The 18,117-nt window shown below is 37.6% G+C and overlaps 1 protein-coding gene across 18 annotated transcripts in view; it reads left to right on the top strand.

Moving 5' to 3' along the window:
- ACACA (acetyl-CoA carboxylase alpha) overlaps nucleotides 1-18,117 on the top strand; it is a 280,736-nt gene that overhangs the window by 168,567 nt on the left and 94,052 nt on the right. For 17 of the 18 annotated variants that reach the window (XM_070562412.1, XM_070562410.1, XM_070562418.1 and 14 more), the window contains 8 exons: nucleotides 1,941-2,084; nucleotides 2,874-2,970; nucleotides 4,145-4,252; nucleotides 8,569-8,625; nucleotides 8,866-8,910; nucleotides 15,139-15,180; nucleotides 16,738-16,953; nucleotides 17,689-17,844. In XM_070562412.1, coding sequence (XP_070418513.1) covers nucleotides 1,941-2,084; nucleotides 2,874-2,970; nucleotides 4,145-4,252; nucleotides 8,569-8,625; nucleotides 8,866-8,910; nucleotides 15,139-15,180; nucleotides 16,738-16,953; nucleotides 17,689-17,844 — 865 coding nt within the window. Of the gene's footprint in view, nucleotides 1-1,940; nucleotides 2,085-2,873; nucleotides 2,971-4,144; nucleotides 4,253-8,568; nucleotides 8,626-8,865; nucleotides 8,911-11,822; nucleotides 11,850-15,138; nucleotides 15,181-16,737; nucleotides 16,954-17,688; nucleotides 17,845-18,117 lie in introns of those variants that run through there. The other variant, XM_070562427.1, reaches the window with a different exon arrangement.

Genomic DNA, 18,117 nt, shown 5'->3' with positions numbered 1-18,117 from the left:
TCCACAAAATGCTAAAGCAGTAATAAGTTGGTGGCGAGCTCTTTGTAGATGATCAATTATACATGGAAATATTTATAGACTTATGTTTATTTTGTCCCACTCCCTTTAAATATTAAGTAATCAGAACTGATTATAGCCTTTAGAGTCCAGTTTTGATGAGGAGAGGAAAGGGAGTACTTCTGTTTGGTCCTCTTGTCTGCCCTTGGAGAATGGGCTTGGTTCATTCCTGCCTACCATTTTCTGTAATCGCCCATGAGTATAGTGGTGGGGGAAGCTGAATAGTGGATATTTCCCATGGGATTCAGTTGAGTAAAAAGAGACTTAACCCCATGTTTGCCACAAACACAGCCTGTTGGCTTATTCAGAGCGAATTCCGTTTACTTCTTGTGTGAAACCCTTTTATCTTTCCTGTCTAATGCCAGACAGGTAGAAAAGTTATACTGCCTCACAAACTTGTTACTTTAGTAAATATATTTGGTGATCCTAGAAAAGAGGATGAAAGCATTTCTGAGTTCATACAACTTTGAATCCCAGTTTCTAGTGAACACCATGTGCATGTCTTGCTTGATGTGTGTTTCATTTGTTTGTTTCATTCATGGTATCAGTGGTTTCCTCTCCCCCTCTGCCTTTCTATTCCCTAGTACTGTCAAAAGGTAAAGTACCTTTTTCATGGTCATCATTTGCCAAAGGAATAAAAGCCTGGAGTGTCAGTCTCTATAGTCTGTGTGAGCAGCACTTCCATTCTATAAAAAATTCCGTTACCTTTTATAATTAAAATTTACAATAGAGTACAATATATACCAGATCTTAAGTCTGCATTGCTGGCTCTCTTCCCCCTGCAACTCTGCAGGTGGTGAACTTCAAGATTTTTGAGCAGCTCCCCCAGGTTCAGGTGCCATTGCATTGCTGTGAACTTGCTTCATATCAGTATGCTGGTAACATGTCAGGCCAGTCCTGGAGGCATCCTTTAGCTTGGTCCTTCCTAACAGGCTGTCCTGATTGACTGGGCTTTCAGAAACACTTTATAGTATTATTTATCAGTACATACTGCTGAGGTGCATCAAAGAATATTCAGATCATTATGTTTTTAGATTGAACAAATCAGTTCAGTTCTCTTCCAGCATCTCCATTTAGCACCTGTTTGTCATGCTTACACATGCTTCGAGACCTATGCTCTGCCCTTTTGTATCTTGCTGAGATTTGTTAAGGGCCTTCGATAAAGATATGTTTACTTTGGTGTAGATGTGTTTAAATGTAAAAAGGAAATTTTGCGATTTGGGGTTGAAAAATGTCTCTTTGAAAAAGGGAGGAGCTGTAATGCTTATAACTGGTATCCCTATCAGCACATTGAAGGAAAAAGTAAATACCTCAGTAAAGTTCCTTTTATAGACTGTAACTTGTTTCTGTATGATAAACAATGTTTTTTATAATGATTTACTAAACCATTCCAAGTGACTGAGAGTTGTTGTTGTGCGTGCATATATCTATCTGTGCATACTTAATCTATTGCAATTCCTAGAGAAAAATGTCTTAAGTGTTGCCTAGTTACAACTCACTTGGCATGCTGACTTCCTTTTACAAGAGGGAATGTTTTAGGGAAGGGGAAGATGCAGGATGGTTTTTAACCCTGTGTGCTGTTCATTCATTAGACATGTCATAATGTTGTATTAAAACTGCTGTGAAATTCCTGATAGTCTTTAATTTTTATTTGGAGAAATTTTGGGGTGGTAAAAATATGGTTTGTATTGGCAGCAGTTCAAATAAAAAGGTTAATGTGAATCTAGCAAGACAGCCTTATCCACAATGGGTAAAAAACCAAATCTGCTCTTCAACCTAACCCTACCTCAGAGTTTTCTCCTAGCTCCTTTTTCCTATTGTTACTCTCCCAATCCTTGCTCCTACCCTCCTTGTCTAACGCACTTGATTGAATTACCGTTTAGAATGTCCTTCTCCTCCAACCTCAACCACTATGGCATGACTCATGTAGCTAGTGTCAGCGATGTGCTATTGGACAACTCCTTCACGCCACCATGTCAGAGGATGGGCGGAATGGTCTCTTTTCGGACTTTTGAAGATTTTGTCAGGTAAGACACCATGAAACTGTGTCTGTACAAGGGAAGCCATGGGCATCTCTGTTTTGGGGTCTCAGATTTCTGCCAAATGAATAAAGGTCCCCAGGATAGCCATGAGCTGGCTAAGGACATGTAGCCCTTGCTGTATACGCCCTTGGAGAGGTATATATCCTTTCATTTCCACCTCTCATTCAGACTCTGCAAGCCTCTACTTGTTATATGAGCCTGGTCAGAAAAAAAAGAAACAAACAAAAACCATCTTTTCCTTAGGAGCTAACAGAAGAAGCTGTCTGCTCTGTGATGAGTGAAATGTCAGGAGAAATTAAACACAACACTAGAGTGAGCCCCACCAGAGACGATACATCTTTTGATTAAATGCATTCAGCATCTATCTCTTGATGTATACTGATGCATTACCCTAGGGGGAGGGGTAATTACATTGGTCTGTCACTGCTCCAGTCCCAGGCTCTTTCTGTTACTTTAAGACTGATGATGACAGCAGTACTCATATCTTACATACGAAAAAAACAAAGCAAAGAGCTTTACATCATTCTTTTTTAAAAAGAAAAAATATATATGGTTTATTAAAGTTTAAACAATCCATCCTCCTAATTTCTGCCACTTGGCGAAATTTTGCATGTCACCTCTAGCCACTGGTGGTTCTATTCAGTTGACTGTTGAGTACAGGGTAGGGTAGATTATTCTTTTAGACTGAGCTGGCAATGGCGGTGTTAGTTTCCTGCCACTTAGGTTTTCTGCCACTTGGGTTTTCATGGTAGGTGTTTCTCTGATATTTTTCAGGATCTTTGATGAAGTGATGGGCTGCTTCTGCGATTCCCCACCTCAAAGCCCCACATTCCCTGAGGCAGGTCACACATCTCTGTACGATGAAGACAAGGTATAGTGTCACCTTTGTTCCTTTAGACATAGGATTTGTACCATATTCTATCTTTCTGACTTTGGCACATTATAGGGAAGAATTCATCTTTGTGTGTGCGTGTGTGTGTGTGAGGAAGATTGGCCCTGACCTAACAATGGTTGCAAATCTTCCTCTTTTTGCTTGAGGAAGATTGTCGCTGAGCTAACATCTGTGCCAATCTTCCTCCACTTTATGTGGGATGCCACCACAGCATGGTTTGATGAGCAGTGCTAGGTCCACGCCCCAGATCCAAACTGGCAAACCCCAGGCCACTGAAGCAGAGCGTGCGAACTTAACCACTCTGCCACCGGGCCGGCCCCCAAGAATTCATCTTTTTACTCTACTTTATATTATTTAAATTTCTCTGCCTCATCCAAGTATTTCTGGAAACAAGTGGAATATGAATAAATTCTAACCTAAAGAAAGCCTGTATTAATCTTGGAATCCATAGTGTAGAATGGGCTCAACTATACCCATTGCAGTTGCCTCTGGGTCTCTAAATGTTTTTTCAAAGACTTGAGCTTTGGTTGCTTTAATTCTTACTTAGTGATGGCTTGTGTATTTGCAGAGTGGTGCTGTTGTAGTCTTCAGGGAATGATGGACTTTAGAAGATAGCAGGAAAAAATAGACATTTTGTTTAAAACTTTGTCCTTTTATTAAATCCCTCCTTTTCATTTCTCGGTAAACAATTTGTTCTATTTTGTTCCTTACCAGCTATTTTCCCATGGTCTGATACTTCCATTGTTTGATAAATTGCTAGGAAATATAATATATGGGAATGTGTGCACATGGCCTCTTTCACTCATTTTTCTTCACATTCTGTGAAGAGATGTGGCAAATGGTTTCATTCCCATTTTATTGGTGAAAAAGTTGAGACATAGTGGTCTTCAAGGTCATGTCAAGTCAAGATTTGGAGCCACCTCTAGCTAATGCCTTTGCTGCCTTGTCTTTTAAGTTAGGTGTTTTACTTGATTTAATCTTAGTTGTAGATGCTGGGCAGTGGTTTCAATTTGCTTATTCGTACTAGTGGGCAAACCAAAATGTCCTCTGGGGCATATCTCTTTTTCAGGTATTCTACCAAGCACTGTAACTTCTCCCTGCCTCTGTATTAGCCAGCCTCCTAATTTCTCTGTCTTGTGTTCTTGGGTTGCAGGTCCCCAGGAATGAACCAATTCATATTCTGAATGTGGCTATCAAGACTGATGGTGATATTGAGGATGATAGGCTGGCAGCTATGTTCAGAGAGTTTACCCAGCAAAAGGTAAGTCCTCAATTGGGTAGAAACTGGTGATGGCCTGTTTCCTGCTGGTTGTGTGTCATCCTTTCATCAATGCTACTTGTAAGGCCTATCACTGATAATGGCTGTGTCTTTTACATAGTTCTGCCTATATGAGTAAAATTCCAAAGTGATTTAATAGTATATAATGAATTTCTTTTTATGTCAAAAAATATTGACCTCAAATATTTAAAATATAGACCTCAAATATTTAAAATGTTTTAAGGAAGGGAAGTTGTGTTCCTAAATCTTTCCCAGAGCTCCAGTCTTGAACTTCCAGTCACCTGCTGAATTTTTTTTTTTGGTGACTTAACTCTTAAGTGTCCAGGCCCAAACTCCCCTCAGGTCTGTTCTGCCTCTCCCTTGAAAATATGAGTTATACTTCCATCCTCCTTTCAACTTTATGTCACTTAGATATCTCATGTCGACATCAAACTCTATAGTTTAAACCTAAATTCTCATCATTTTCCTTCATCTCTTCTGACCTCCCAAGCCCCCCTCAAAGAAAAGAAAACAAAAACAAAAAAAATCCAAGCAACCAAACCCTGTCTCCCTAGTTGTTCAGAAATCATGACGACTTCTGTTTTCTTGCTGTCCATTGTTCCATCCTCTACCTGCCATGTGTACATGTTTATTTGTATCTGGTCAGTCACCAAGGTCTGTTAGTTTTTTCTTTGCAGTGTCTCCTACTCTTTCTCCTTTTTGGTTTTTTAATTCCTACTACCATCTCTCTAGTGTAAAACCTTACTCACCTCACACCGGAGACACTGCAGTAGGTATACTTTTGAGCTGTGTATCTTCCTTAAGTCTCCCCGTCCAGGCTTTCCCTTCTGCTCACCACCAAAACTTAAATGTACAAAATACCCCCTTACCAAGTTATTCTCCCACTCAACAGCAATTCCCTTTTACATTCAAGATACCTCCTTAACTTGATATTTACCATCAGCCTATCATTTTTGAAGGCTAACAAGCTAGCCTTTGCTGTTCCATGAAAAGACCTAAATCATTTTCTCATCTACCTTCTATAGAAAGACTGTCTTTTCTACTGCCCCTCACCTGGAATATTTTCGTCTTTCTTTCTTCCTTTTCTTCTTCCTTCCTTCCTTTTTTATGCTTGTTTTCAGAACAGTCTCAGATTTCAATTTTATCAGGGCTTCTCTGAGTAGCCCTAACTAAAGTCTGTTTTTCTCCCTTCAATTTCTAATCATTCAATGTACATTTATTAGCAATAATAAGACTTTTTATTTATAAAGAACCTCCATGTGAATTTTCTTATTTGCACCTTACCACAATCCCATGAGGTTAGATTAGTTAGGATTTATTCCAATTGTACACATCGGGAAAAGCTCAAGCTCAGAGAGATTAAGGCTCCTTGGTCACCGGCTGGTAAGTAATAGAGCAAAGACTAGAATTTAAGTCTTTGATGCCAGCTTTAGGGGCCCAGAGCTAGGTGCTTTAGTGATAGTACATTCTTAGCCATGAAGATGCTTATAGTCTAGTTCAGGGGACGGGTTAGACCTGCTCAAAACAATAATCTATAGTTACATTTCATTGTGATACATGATAGATGCCAAAGCACCCCTCTTCAATTGCCCTTAGTGACAAGACCCAAGTGTTTCTTTTGAATGGAAAGCACCCAGCCCATAGTGCTTATTATAAAGAAAGAATCCAGTAGATGTTTTTAAATTCAATTCAGCAGTGTAAACAATTAGTGCCATAGGCATTCACATCATGTAATGCTAATGGTAGCTACCCAAGAAAAGATGGTACCTTTGTGCTTAACATGTCTTATTAGCATTTACTCCATGATGCTCTCACAGCACATAAACTGTGAGATTGCAGTAGCCAACATGGGGAAAAGGTACTTCCAGAGAAGTGAAAATAAGAGATATGCCTGGGAATTTCCTTAGAAGAGTACTTTACTCTCTTTCTGGCCCTTGACTAGTGACCACATAAAATTAACCTAAGACCAGTGACCAAGGTAACTTTAGCTAGAAGAGTCCTAATGTTGTGCATGGCTGCTAATTCTGCTGCTTGATGAGATAATTTATGAAAGTTTCTTCCCAGGTTTTGAGGCACTGGGTTGACTGCCCATATTTGATTGTTTTGACTTCACTTTAGGCTTTTTATTACCCTCAGATCTAAGTGTTATGTATCATCACACATTGATTTAAAGAGGGAGTTTCTTCATTTTCACCATATATATTTGTAACATTAATTGGCAATAAGAAATTACTTTTTTCTTTTACTGGACTTGTAAACTGAGGCACAGAGAGATCCAGTGTCTTTGCCTGTGACTGTTCAGGAGGGTAAGGGTAGACTGTGCTGACATGCCAAGCCTAGAGAAGCTATTAACTGCATCAGGTACTGTGCTTATCCAGGAGTATTTGCCGTCTTCACCTCCTTGTTTTGAAAAAAATATGAAAAGGAAAGGAAGGAAAAACAATTTAAAAAAAAGCTGAAGTGATAACTAGTTTTGTTTTTCACTTCATAATCATGCTCCTAGCAGTTTAGAAAAAGTTTTTTTTTTTAAAGCACACATTAAACTATCAAATACGTTGATCCAAATTGTCCAAATAATCTTCTAGTCCCAGCATGTCTTTTTTTTCTCTCATAGAAATTAGGATCATATATTTGTAAATGACTTGTGGAGGAGATTGAAGCAGTCAGTGTAAATGGAGTTTCTCCAGGTGCTGACGCCTAATCGCTGGGTAATAGCTGTGGACTTGCTGTGAGACCCGCATTATTACAATGTAATCAGAATCCTGTTGCTCTGCCGTTATTGTCAACCACTTGTGGAATTTTAAAAGCAATAACAATTTTGACTTTAAATCATGGCATTATTAAAGTTATTTTCTTGCCTTGCCAGAACATAGCTATTGATGCTTGTCTTTGAAGGACTTGGCTGTAGTGGAATTCTTTGTTGGTGTCAGAAGAAACATTTCTGTTCCTGGGCACAGTGAGAGACTGAGAACCGCCATCCGCCCACCACATACCACCCCTTTCTTTCAGCACAGTTTTTTCTTATTGTAGTATCAGTACTTGCTTATTTACACTAATGGGTGTGATGCAAGTACAGGTCATTTTTAAATGTGGTTAGACCAAAATTTGTTTATATATGACCAGGGAATTTATTATTAGAAAATTTATTTTTCTAGTTATCTTTTGCTTATGCTATTAATTTTATTTTCAAGCAAATGCCATAGCAGAAATGGAGAAATAGGTGGAAATGGCCCAGGAATATGCTTGTTTATATGGAAGGCCAATTTGGATTTAAAAAATATGTAATATCATGAAAGTTAAGAATTGGCTTATGAACTTAGCTCTTGGTTAGAGTTATAGCAAGGAATGTGATCAAACTAAAGTCTGGATGTAGGTTGTGAAAGTCTACGTATTTTTTTCTATTTATATTATTCATGCATTCTCTCAGGTCATCCAACTAGTAGGATTGCTTTTCTTCTTGTTGCCATGTAGCCCCTCTTTGTTAGGGACCTTTCAAAGCATGCCTTTTATTTATTCATTAATCTGTTTCTTTGTCTCTGCCTTTTGAGATAAGTGAGCAGCGCAGGGTAGGGGAAGGCTTAGATCCAAAGGCCCAAGACTCATATAAGGGGCTGTCTTGAAACCGATGATCTCTATTGACTTCTAATATACTACTCCCCTGTGCCCAAATGGCAATATGAGTAATCACTAAATTTAAAAGCCTGTTAAATATTGCTTTTAACAATTTTTAAAGAGAATATTTTTAAAAGTACCTTAATGTAAAGTAGGGGGAAGTATTTTAGAAGAACTGAAAAGGTCAGAATTTGTTAGCTTGAATTCTAGGAATGCTGTATCTGATGGTAGGTAATATTAATAATCTAAACAACAGGATAGGACCAGAATTTTCTCTTTTATGGAAATTTTCTCTTTTCCCTCTGCTTGATTTCTTTTAGCTTCGGTATCTGTTAATCTTCGCATTTGAATACTTGCCCACCAGTATGATTTCTATTAGCAGAAATTGTGTTAAGGTCTACCTTGATGTGAATTAGTCCTTAGATAATTTAGGTAACCTCATGTGACCCTTTCTCCTCCACAAAGTTCCCTCTCATCTTTGTTCAGATCAATATAAAACCTATTCCATAAGACTTAGTCCCAGGAACCAGGTTGAGATTTGTTTATTTGCAAGTTTGAAGGTATTGAGCCAAGATGTGGGTATCCAACAAGGGTGCTTAGCCCAATTCCTTACGAGGATCAAGTGGGGTAAAATTTAGGATGAATGGAGATCTCATTTAGCTTCTGTTTTACATGTTTGTTCATAGAAATCTACCCTGGTTGAGCATGGGATCCGGCGCCTTACGTTCCTGGTTGCGCAAAAGGTACTGGTGTGTGAATTATACCTCTCTAATATTTTTTATGGTGCTACTAGAATTTTTTAAAATAAAATGGAATTATAATCATATGCTTACATGTAGAATTTATGCAGAAAATAACTTTTTTTATAAATTTAAGAAAAAACGTTAGTTTACCTCATCACCTTTTACTCAGTTTGTTTTTAATTTTATTACTAATTTCCAGCTTCTGCTGTTTTTTCTTCCTTTCTGTCTCTCATTTGAAAGGATTTCAGAAAACAGGTCAACTATGAGGTGGATCAGAGATTTCATGTAAGTAAAAGAAACAATAACGAAAGATTACTTACTGTTATACCTGTTTGCCACTGATTATGTAAACATAGAATTTGTGTGAGTTATTTAGAAGGGCTGGATTAATGTTTGCTCCCTCTTGTTTTAGAAAGTAGTATCATGAATATTCAATTCTTCTATAGAGTATTCAAGCTAAAGGGTTTTTTTTTTTCTTTTTTCCCTCTATAACGAATTCTCAGTATATCTCTGAGAAATAGTTAAGAATGAGTATATGCATTTATGCAGATGAATAAGGGAGAAGCAGGACCTAATTAGTAATTTCTTCTATGCACACAGTGAATCAATAGTCAGGAACTGCCAGTTGCACTTTTGGGTCTTGGCTTCTACCAAAGATGGATTCAGGTTCGATTACTAAGAATTCTCAACTCTGAAAAACAATTATTTATTATTTAAAATTCTTTAACAGGGTCCAAATTGATAGTGTTGTCTTAAGTTAATTCTAGGAGCAGGCAATAAATAAAAATTAAGCATTAAGTTGCTTATTCTCCCATTTAAGTGAGTTAACTGTTAATATTAATGAGATTGAACATTTTATTGAAAAAAGAATTAAGGTAATAGCCTGGTGTCTGAAATGATCATAGCCAGTAGGATGATAGCAATAAGGCCAAAAATCCGGTTTGTAAACAAGATGTCATTCTCTAGAATGACTGATTGTAGTGAAAATATTTCTTTAAAAATTGATCCTAATGTAGCTAAGTAACATTCCAGGGGATGTTAGGAAGTCTTAATTTTCCTGATAAGAATTTGATTTTGTTTTGTTTTAGCAGTTAAGATGATTAAGTTAGTTTTCAAGCTCTACCCATTTGCAATAATGGAGGTAACATTTGAGATTCCAGAAAGGACTTTCTAAACTCAAGGACTTATGTGTGATTGCCTTTATTGCCCTTTTGTTTATTAGGTCTCTTGCACTTGGCATTTTGTTTTCTTTCTCACAGTTCACCTTATTGAGAAACAAGAGAACCTACCCTGCAAACTAAAGAGCTAAGATTTTCTGAAATGCTTTAGAAAACGTTGTGGACCGCACAACTCCCCTGTATTATTGATGTCAAGAAATCAAGCAGAGTGCAGAGATATATCAATCAATGACTTCAGATAGGAAACTGGAGACAGTGAAGAAGAATGAGAAGCTTAAAGAGAACCCTGGGACTTTAGGAAGAAAAATCTGGAGCTTAGAGAATAAAATTGATACTTGGGGATAGAATAGGAGAGCCCATGAATAAATGTTGTGGTTGGTAGATGCAGATCAGAGCTAAGGTAGACATGCCAGAGCCAGACCCTGGACTTGGGAAGAGTCTTGGGCTAAGTTCTTAAGCGTTAACGTGATTTCATTTGCTCACTGAGTTTGGAATAATATGTAATCTGGGAAATAGTACAGAATTTGTAAAATTGTTTTCCTTTTTCCTAATGGTTCAGATGGAATCTTCATGTCCATAGCACATTAATGGTTTCCTGTAATAAGCATTCTATGGTAAATTAAAACTCTCCAGTGAAATTTTTAAAAAGCCAAAGTGATTAATTCTCAGAGACTTTTTTTGTGTGTTTTATACATACTAAAAACCCTTTCTTTGAATCTTAGAGTATATCTACAGCTTTAAAACATTTTATCTTCTTCCTGCTAGCCTAATATTTCTGGATTTAGGTTGAATAGGGACATGTATAGGCAAAATCTACTGGGAAATGCGCCCAGAAGTGGGTCTTCCCTGGGAATCATTGTCCAGTTCCTATTTACAGTGATATCAGATGGGGAAATCAGTTAAATTATCAAGTGACTTGGTTTGTCATGAGTGTAGGAAAGGTTGTTTTAGGACATAAAAACATTAAGGTTTAGGTGTGAACTGGATTTGCTCTGAAGAACTGAATGGCAGAGGAATTGGGGTGTTTTTATGTTAGCCCCCTTAGAAATGACTAGTGGTTACACATGGGGCAAGGGCAACTATTACTGAACTCTAGCCAGCATCTCCCATAGCCAGGAAGCCTTGGCAGAAGCTGTACAAATCCGGGGCTCACTGCCATGGTGCTGCTATGAGTTCCTCTGCTGGTGGTAGCTTGCCATTCATGGAGAATGCTTAGCCTCTGTCATGTCATCTGATATGTGTTTGCCCCATAGTTAGTGTAGTGTGAAAAAGAGGAAGCTTTCTGGGAGTGTTAGAGATGAATCCCTTGATCTCTCCGGCTTTTTCGGTAATCCACTGTGATGTATGCAGCCTCCCCTGTTCTACACTGTGAAATCCCTATATTATTGAATAGACGAGAGAATGCACACATGACGGGGCAAGGAGAGGAGGAAGGTTACTAAGTTTGGTTCAAGAGCAGTGTTGGCTGGTGTGGAATGAAGCAGCTGTGCTATTTCACAGTCGTCATCTCTCAGACTGCTTCAGAACCAGAATAAGGCAAATGAGGACCAGAGTAGAGAGTGTGTATATTCCTAAAAAGTGTGTATATTGTTAGGTGTTTACTCTGATGCCAGTGAAGGCTATAAGCATTTCCAAAACTTCCTTGTTTAATCACCTCAGTCCTCAGAGAGCTGTCCACTGCAATGTCTGCTGCTGCCTTAGTCTCTTGACTCTAGATGGAGACTATTCTGAGTGAGCAATATTCACCAGCATTAAGGAGGCTTGGTGTCATCTATTTCCATAACCATCTAATTAAATCAAGTACCCATAATGGGACCTGAATAACTGCTTAACATTGATATTTAAGCAGAAAGTTTGAGGAAAAACTAGTTTTATCCTTGTAAATATTTCCTTCATATTAAATAAGAAAAAAGATTAAAACCTTGAAAGCAAATGAACAGGCTCTGAATTTCTGCAGCTATGTAAGCTGCAGTTCTCCAGTTTTATGTGGGATTAAGTTTCTGTTCACTCACTTTTCAGATCTAGAATTCCAAAAAGTGCAGCAGAAGGTGCTGTTTAATTGGAATGTAAGTTTATACTTTTTGAAGCTTTCCCTATTTTTTTCGGCAAAGTTTTGTTAAGGATACTAAAATGATTATTTTCAGGATTTCTTCTTATCCTTTGCCACCTAAACAAAAGTATTAGATTCAAAAACTGTGATGAGATTCTAAATCAGTTTTGCATCTGTTAAGTTTCCTTTTGTTTCTTGTTTGTAAGATTTTATGAGATTTTATCAATTCTGCTATAAATCACCTAGAAGATAGTGGTAGTTTCACTGATTTTTATGTGAATGACTCTCACTTTAAAATTAAATGTTTTGGATATTTGGGCTTGAAGGAGGAACCCACTCTCTAAACAATTATCATGGTTAGTAGTTCATTTCTTTAAAAAAAAATTGATATGTTAATTATATCTCAATAAAGCTGGAAAAAATTGGTAGTTTTCTTTGCTAGTGGATCAACTATTAGTTTTTCAGAAGGTTTGGTTTGGGTTTTTGTTTTAATTACAGTCTATATAATTAGTTCTCAGCATGTTGAGGTAAAAGAGAATTGCACCAGCAAGCTTCCAATTTCTTCATCTCATTAGGTTTTTAACACGATTATTAGTATCATAATCAGCTATGATGTTTTCTGTTGCAGGTTTTCACATTCTCTGATTTGCAGGGTGTCTTGATTGGCTAATTTAGGCGAATTATTTTGATTGTCTGGATGATGGTTGGTTGATTAGAACACAGCAGGGGTATAATTCCTTCCTGAGAAATGTTGCATTCTTTTGTTTTTTGGTACCAGAACACTAAGAGGGTTTTTCTTTGTGTACATTCAATTATGATATTTGCCCATAACACTAGTAGAGTGCCAGGAAAGCAATTACATTAGTGATTGAATAAGCATGAATACTGTTAGTGGAAAAATTGGCAGTATAAGGATAAGGTAGGATAAAAGAATTTTCTAAAACTTACAGGATCAGACATTTGCGTTTCTTCTTTTCTATGTTGCTGTGATTTTTGAGTGCCAAAAAAGGTGACTTCTATAAAAGTCCTCAGACTTCCATTTCTCCCAAAGAATTACTCATTAATCCTGCTTTCTCGTTGCACAGAAGTTCTTGCCATCTCTTAATCTGAATGCTTCAGTGCTGAAATCGAGGGCTATACTGTGGAGTTAAAAATTTACTTAAAAGTTAAAAAAAGTTTTCTTATATCATCTCATAACACCTTTTCTTAGCTAACCTTAATGAAAGTGATTTTTCTGATTGGTAGTCTTTTCCCACCTCTGCCAAGAATTAGTCAATCTCTTTCATGATTTGTAATAAAGGTATGTCCATTCAAATTGTTTGGTTTTTCATGCTCTCAGTTACTATAAATTTTCTTAATTGGTTTAATGGTAAAGGAAGTGTTTTTTTCAGTTACTATCATTGTGTTTTTGAAGAAAAATGATTCTGATCCTACAACAGTACAGACTTGAATAAATGATATATAAAATAAGTATTTCATTTAACTAATTAATTAATTAATAGTATAGCAGAATACAAGAGTTGTGCCTAAAAGATTATATTATCACTTTCGTTGACTTTTCAGGAAATTTCATGGAAGGATTTTGTTACCCGTCCTTTTTACTCATGTCACTTTTCACCTAATGCTCCGAAAGCCATACCTCTCAAAAATAAAACCCAAACTAGACTGCGTAAAGGCCTGAGCCTGAAATCAACTGACAGCTCAGCTGAACACCTTATGGCTTAACCTTCAAGTCATCCTCATGTTCTTCACTATCATTTGGGGAATTAGAGAACTATTTAGAAGGAAAACATCATCAGTAAAAGATCAGTGCTGTGTAAAATCCACTTTCAGAGGGCTTTTAAAGACAAGGGGTTCCCTGGGCTTGCTAAATAAGCTCCTAGAAGCCTATTAAATGCAGTTTTACAGTTAAAATGCCAAGGAAAATTTAAAAAATTTGTTAACTGCACAAGCTATACTTAAGGTGAGGGTGAGGCATAATACCTATGGAAAGTATTCAAGAAGTTCTCAGTAAATTCAAGAACCACAAGTTTTCAGCATGAGTGTTGCTTTGTGTTTTGCTTTTTTTCTTTAAAGTCTTAGTTTGCGTTTTTTGTTTCATCAAAGAAAAGTCCTCTAAATAAGGAATTTGGATTATAACAAGAATATAAAGGGAATGTCCTCCAATTGAGAGGTAGAGTGGTAGAGATGAAAGGGCCTAGGCTCTGGCAATAGAGAGACCCAAGTTCACATTCTGGCTCTGTGATCCTGGGCATATCACTTGCTCTAGGCTTCCTCAGCTGTAAAATGGGATCGTAATACCTACTTCAAGAGGTTGTTGAAAAGGGGACAACACATGAGAGTGCCTGCTACCTAGAAGGCTTTTAGTTCAGGTTTCCTTCATGGTTCCTAAAGCTCATTGAGGGATATTTAGGCAGTTAGTCCTGGTCTCTCAGCCTTGTACCAATAAGTGTTTGATTATATTGCACTCATAATGAAGATGCCTAATGAAACCTCCTATAGAGGCAAATAGTAATGACTTGATTCCAACACTGCCAGTAGAGCCCATCCGAGAAACAGGGGTATTTGGTGTTAATAAGTTAAATTTCAGAAACTAATGGGCTCTGCTAATTGAATTCATCTTTGTTAATTAATAAGGTTCTAGTGAATTGGTTGCTTTCTTTTGTAATGCCCTGCAAAAGAGCAGTAAGACCAAATGATTGCAAGTTCACTAGTTTCACCCCATTCTTGCCTATACATATAGTGGTAGTGACCAAAATAGCATTTTGTACTTTTCTTTGTCTGGAAATGTTGTTGTTTAAACCCTTGAAATTATTGACTCGAGAGTGAATGTGGAAAAAAACCATGAATTGGGGAATCTATGCTTTCTGGTTAGTTTACATTTTAAGAGTTCCTTAAGGAGAAACTTGGGAAATCAGTCTGTAACTACTGTTGCAGTGCTGCAGCATAAGGGTATGTTGGCTTTATTTGCCAGGTTGTGCCAAGAGCAACACCCAGAAAGATTTTTGTTTTTTCATCTGGGAAATGAAAAAATACTAATTTTTTTTCCTAGGAGGGGGTAGCTATTGAAGTTAGGTTAATAGTGTGGTGATTCTCAAATTTGGAAGTGGGATCAAAGTGATGGTTACCCAGAAGATCGTTCATATTCCCTGGGCTAAGCTAAGGTAACAAGCATGTTTTCTAGGAAACTGTCTTCTAGTTGCTTGACTGCTTCTGTACAATGTGTTTATCCCCAAAGAGCCATATCTATGAAGGACTGACGCATTTTCCCTTTCTTTAACACAGAGAGAGTTCCCTAAATTTTTCACGTTCCGAGCAAGGGATAAGGTAAGAACTGATTCCCTCCTTCTTTTCTTTTTTCTTTTTATTTTTTCCTTAAAACCTCAAGAGTGGCTTATCTTTGCCATATGCTCTTCTTACCATTCTCCTTTCTCTAATTAAACTTGTACTTCCCTTTGCCTTACATGTATCTTAGAACTAAAGAAGACTCCCTTCTGAAAGAGTTTGGTTTAGGAAACAATCAAATGTATTGACTTATCCAAAGAAAATAATAACTTTCAAAATCATCCCTGTGCTTTAGGACAGTCCTAAATGATGTGATATTAAAGGACTACTATACTTAGTAGGATTATTCTTGTTACCTGTAGATAGTTCATTGATACTCAAGCTTTGTTTATATGCATTTGTTTTTCGATTTTAAAATGTGAAATTTCAGACCATTTTGCTTTCTTCCTATTACCAGCTCATATTTTTGGTGCTCTCTCTCCATTCACTTAGTTGACATGTACTCTGGAAACACAATTTAGTTTCAACAAAACGTACAAAGTAAATGTGAATACAACTTTTAAAAAAGATACATAAATAATTAAATATCTATGGATATAGTATATTCTGAAGCTGAATATCTCTACTTTTAAATATTATATGATGTTTATTTGTCAGGTATTTACTATGTCCTTTGTACTGTGCCAGAGATGATAAAAGTATAAGACAAGGGGGCCAGCCCTGTGGCGTAGTGGTTAGGTTTGGCATACTCCACTTTGGCGGCCTGGGTTCACAGGTTTGGATGCTGGGTGCAGACCTGTACCACTCATCAGCCATGCTGTGGCAGCTACCCACATACAAAATAGAGATAGATTTGCACAGTGGTTAGCTCAGGGCGAATCTTCCTTGGCAAAAACAAATTTTTTAAGTATAAGACAGGGGCTGACCTGGTGGCACAGCAGTTAAGTGCACATGTTCTGCTTCAGCGGCCCGGGGTTCGCTGATTCGGATCCTGGGTGCAGACATGGCACCTCTTGGCAAGCCATACTGTGGTAGGCGTCCCACGTATAAAGTAGAAGAAGATGAGCACAGATGTTAGCTCAGGGCCAGTCTTCCTCAGCAAAAAGAGGAGGATTGGCAGTGGATGTTAACTCCGGGCTAATCTTCCTCAAAAAAAAAAAAAAAATTAACAATAAAGTATAAGACATGGATCCTGCCCGTAAACATTTTAGACTAGTTGGGTAAACTCAAAACACTGGTATGTGAAATAGATGTGAATGTGAAGCAGTCTGTGGTTAATTGTAAAAAATGAATTATAAATACATTAAATACCATAGGAGTTCTGAGGTGATTGATGTTTTTTGTTTGTTTTTAGTGGAGAGCAGCACTACTTGTAAAAGTATAAATGATGAAGCTTGGGAAGTAAATAGGTGCTTTTGTGCCTAATCTTATGTAAGCTACAGCATTATCCTTATATACAGCTCCTTTTTTTCTTTTTTGCTTATTAGCACATCATAGCTTATGTTTCTATTTTTAAGCACTTCTTTTATGTATACATTTATAATATAATTTTGTAATTGCTTCTTGTGAGCTGTTTTTTTTTTTAATCCTTATACTCAGTTTGAGGAGGATCGTATCTATCGTCACCTGGAGCCTGCCCTAGCTTTCCAGTTGGAGCTAAACCGCATGAGAAATTTTGACCTTACTGCCATTCCATGTGCTAATCACAAGATGCACCTGTATCTTGGGGCAGCCAAGGTGGAAGTGGGCACAGAAGTGACAGACTACAGGTTCTTTGTTCGTGCAATCATCAGACATTCTGATCTGGTCACCAAGGTGGGTGCTATACCTTCATGGGAAGTTATCCTTAAAGCAAGAGACAGAGAAACAGGCATGGTTCAAAATCAAGTTTTCATCTTTTGAATCAAGGCTCTTGTTCTCAATCATCCCACTCTCCAATAACCAGCAGAAATATGAGAGTTATTTCCCTCACAGAAATAAATATTCTATATAAAAAGGGCTTTTTTTTCCTTTGATTTTTCTTGGTAATGGAAGCATGATAGCACTCACTTGAGAAAAGGAAAAGCATGCTAACAGAAAAACCAGAGGGAGAATTAGGTGATGATAGAGGATAAGTAGAAAAGTTAGAGGTGACCGCTTTGTAAACCTCTCTAGAGGTGGGGTGGTTTCTGTACACAGCAAAGCGCTTCCTAGTGTTAGTTATTACTGCATCCTATAGCCATAATCCTTCTTCACCTTTTCCTTTCTAAGCAGATTTCCTTTCAAAACTGTTCTATTTGGCATATATGGGGATGCCCAGCATCTCCACCTATTGGAAGGAAATGATACACTAAGAGGCAAGAGGAAGGGCTGGCAGGAACTCTTTATCTGACCCTTCTCTGCCTTTCTGCCTCTGGTCACTGGGTTGACTCTAGGGAGAAAGGTAAATAACATCTGCAGCAGGTGCCTTATGATTCATGATATACCACTGCTTAACTAATTATGGTGGCCATTTCTTTATTGCCTCTTTTAAAACACATTAATGTTGATGGTGATTTTCTTCCTACATAGGAAGCTTCTTTTGAATATCTACAAAATGAAGGGGAGCGGCTACTCCTCGAAGCCATGGATGAGTTGGAAGTCGCTTTTAACAATACAAATGTCCGTACTGACTGCAACCACATCTTCCTCAACTTTGTCCCCACGGTCATCATGGACCCATCAAAGGTGCATTTCTCCTTAGCTTCTCTACTAGCACTAGCAACACAAGCAGAGAGAGTCATTCTTATTTGTTCGCACTTAGACCTGGAAACTGGTACTCTTGGTCAGCTGGTTGAACCCTGGATCTTTAAAATTTACAGAGTGCATATGAGACTGAGTTTCTGGGATGGTGTCAAAAATTTGATATAGCCGTTGAAAGCAGACCTCAAAACTGAAGGTGGTATACTGTTATCTTGCTGGTCATTTATAAGTAATACAAAAATATAAAACCTCTTTCTT

This window comes from Equus przewalskii, chromosome 10, assembly GCF_037783145.1.
Source record: "Equus przewalskii isolate Varuska chromosome 10, EquPr2, whole genome shotgun sequence".
NCBI lineage: Eukaryota > Metazoa > Chordata > Mammalia > Perissodactyla > Equidae > Equus > Equus przewalskii.
Note: the sequence above shows the minus strand (reverse complement) of the source record. Positions and strands in the feature narration are given on the sequence as shown.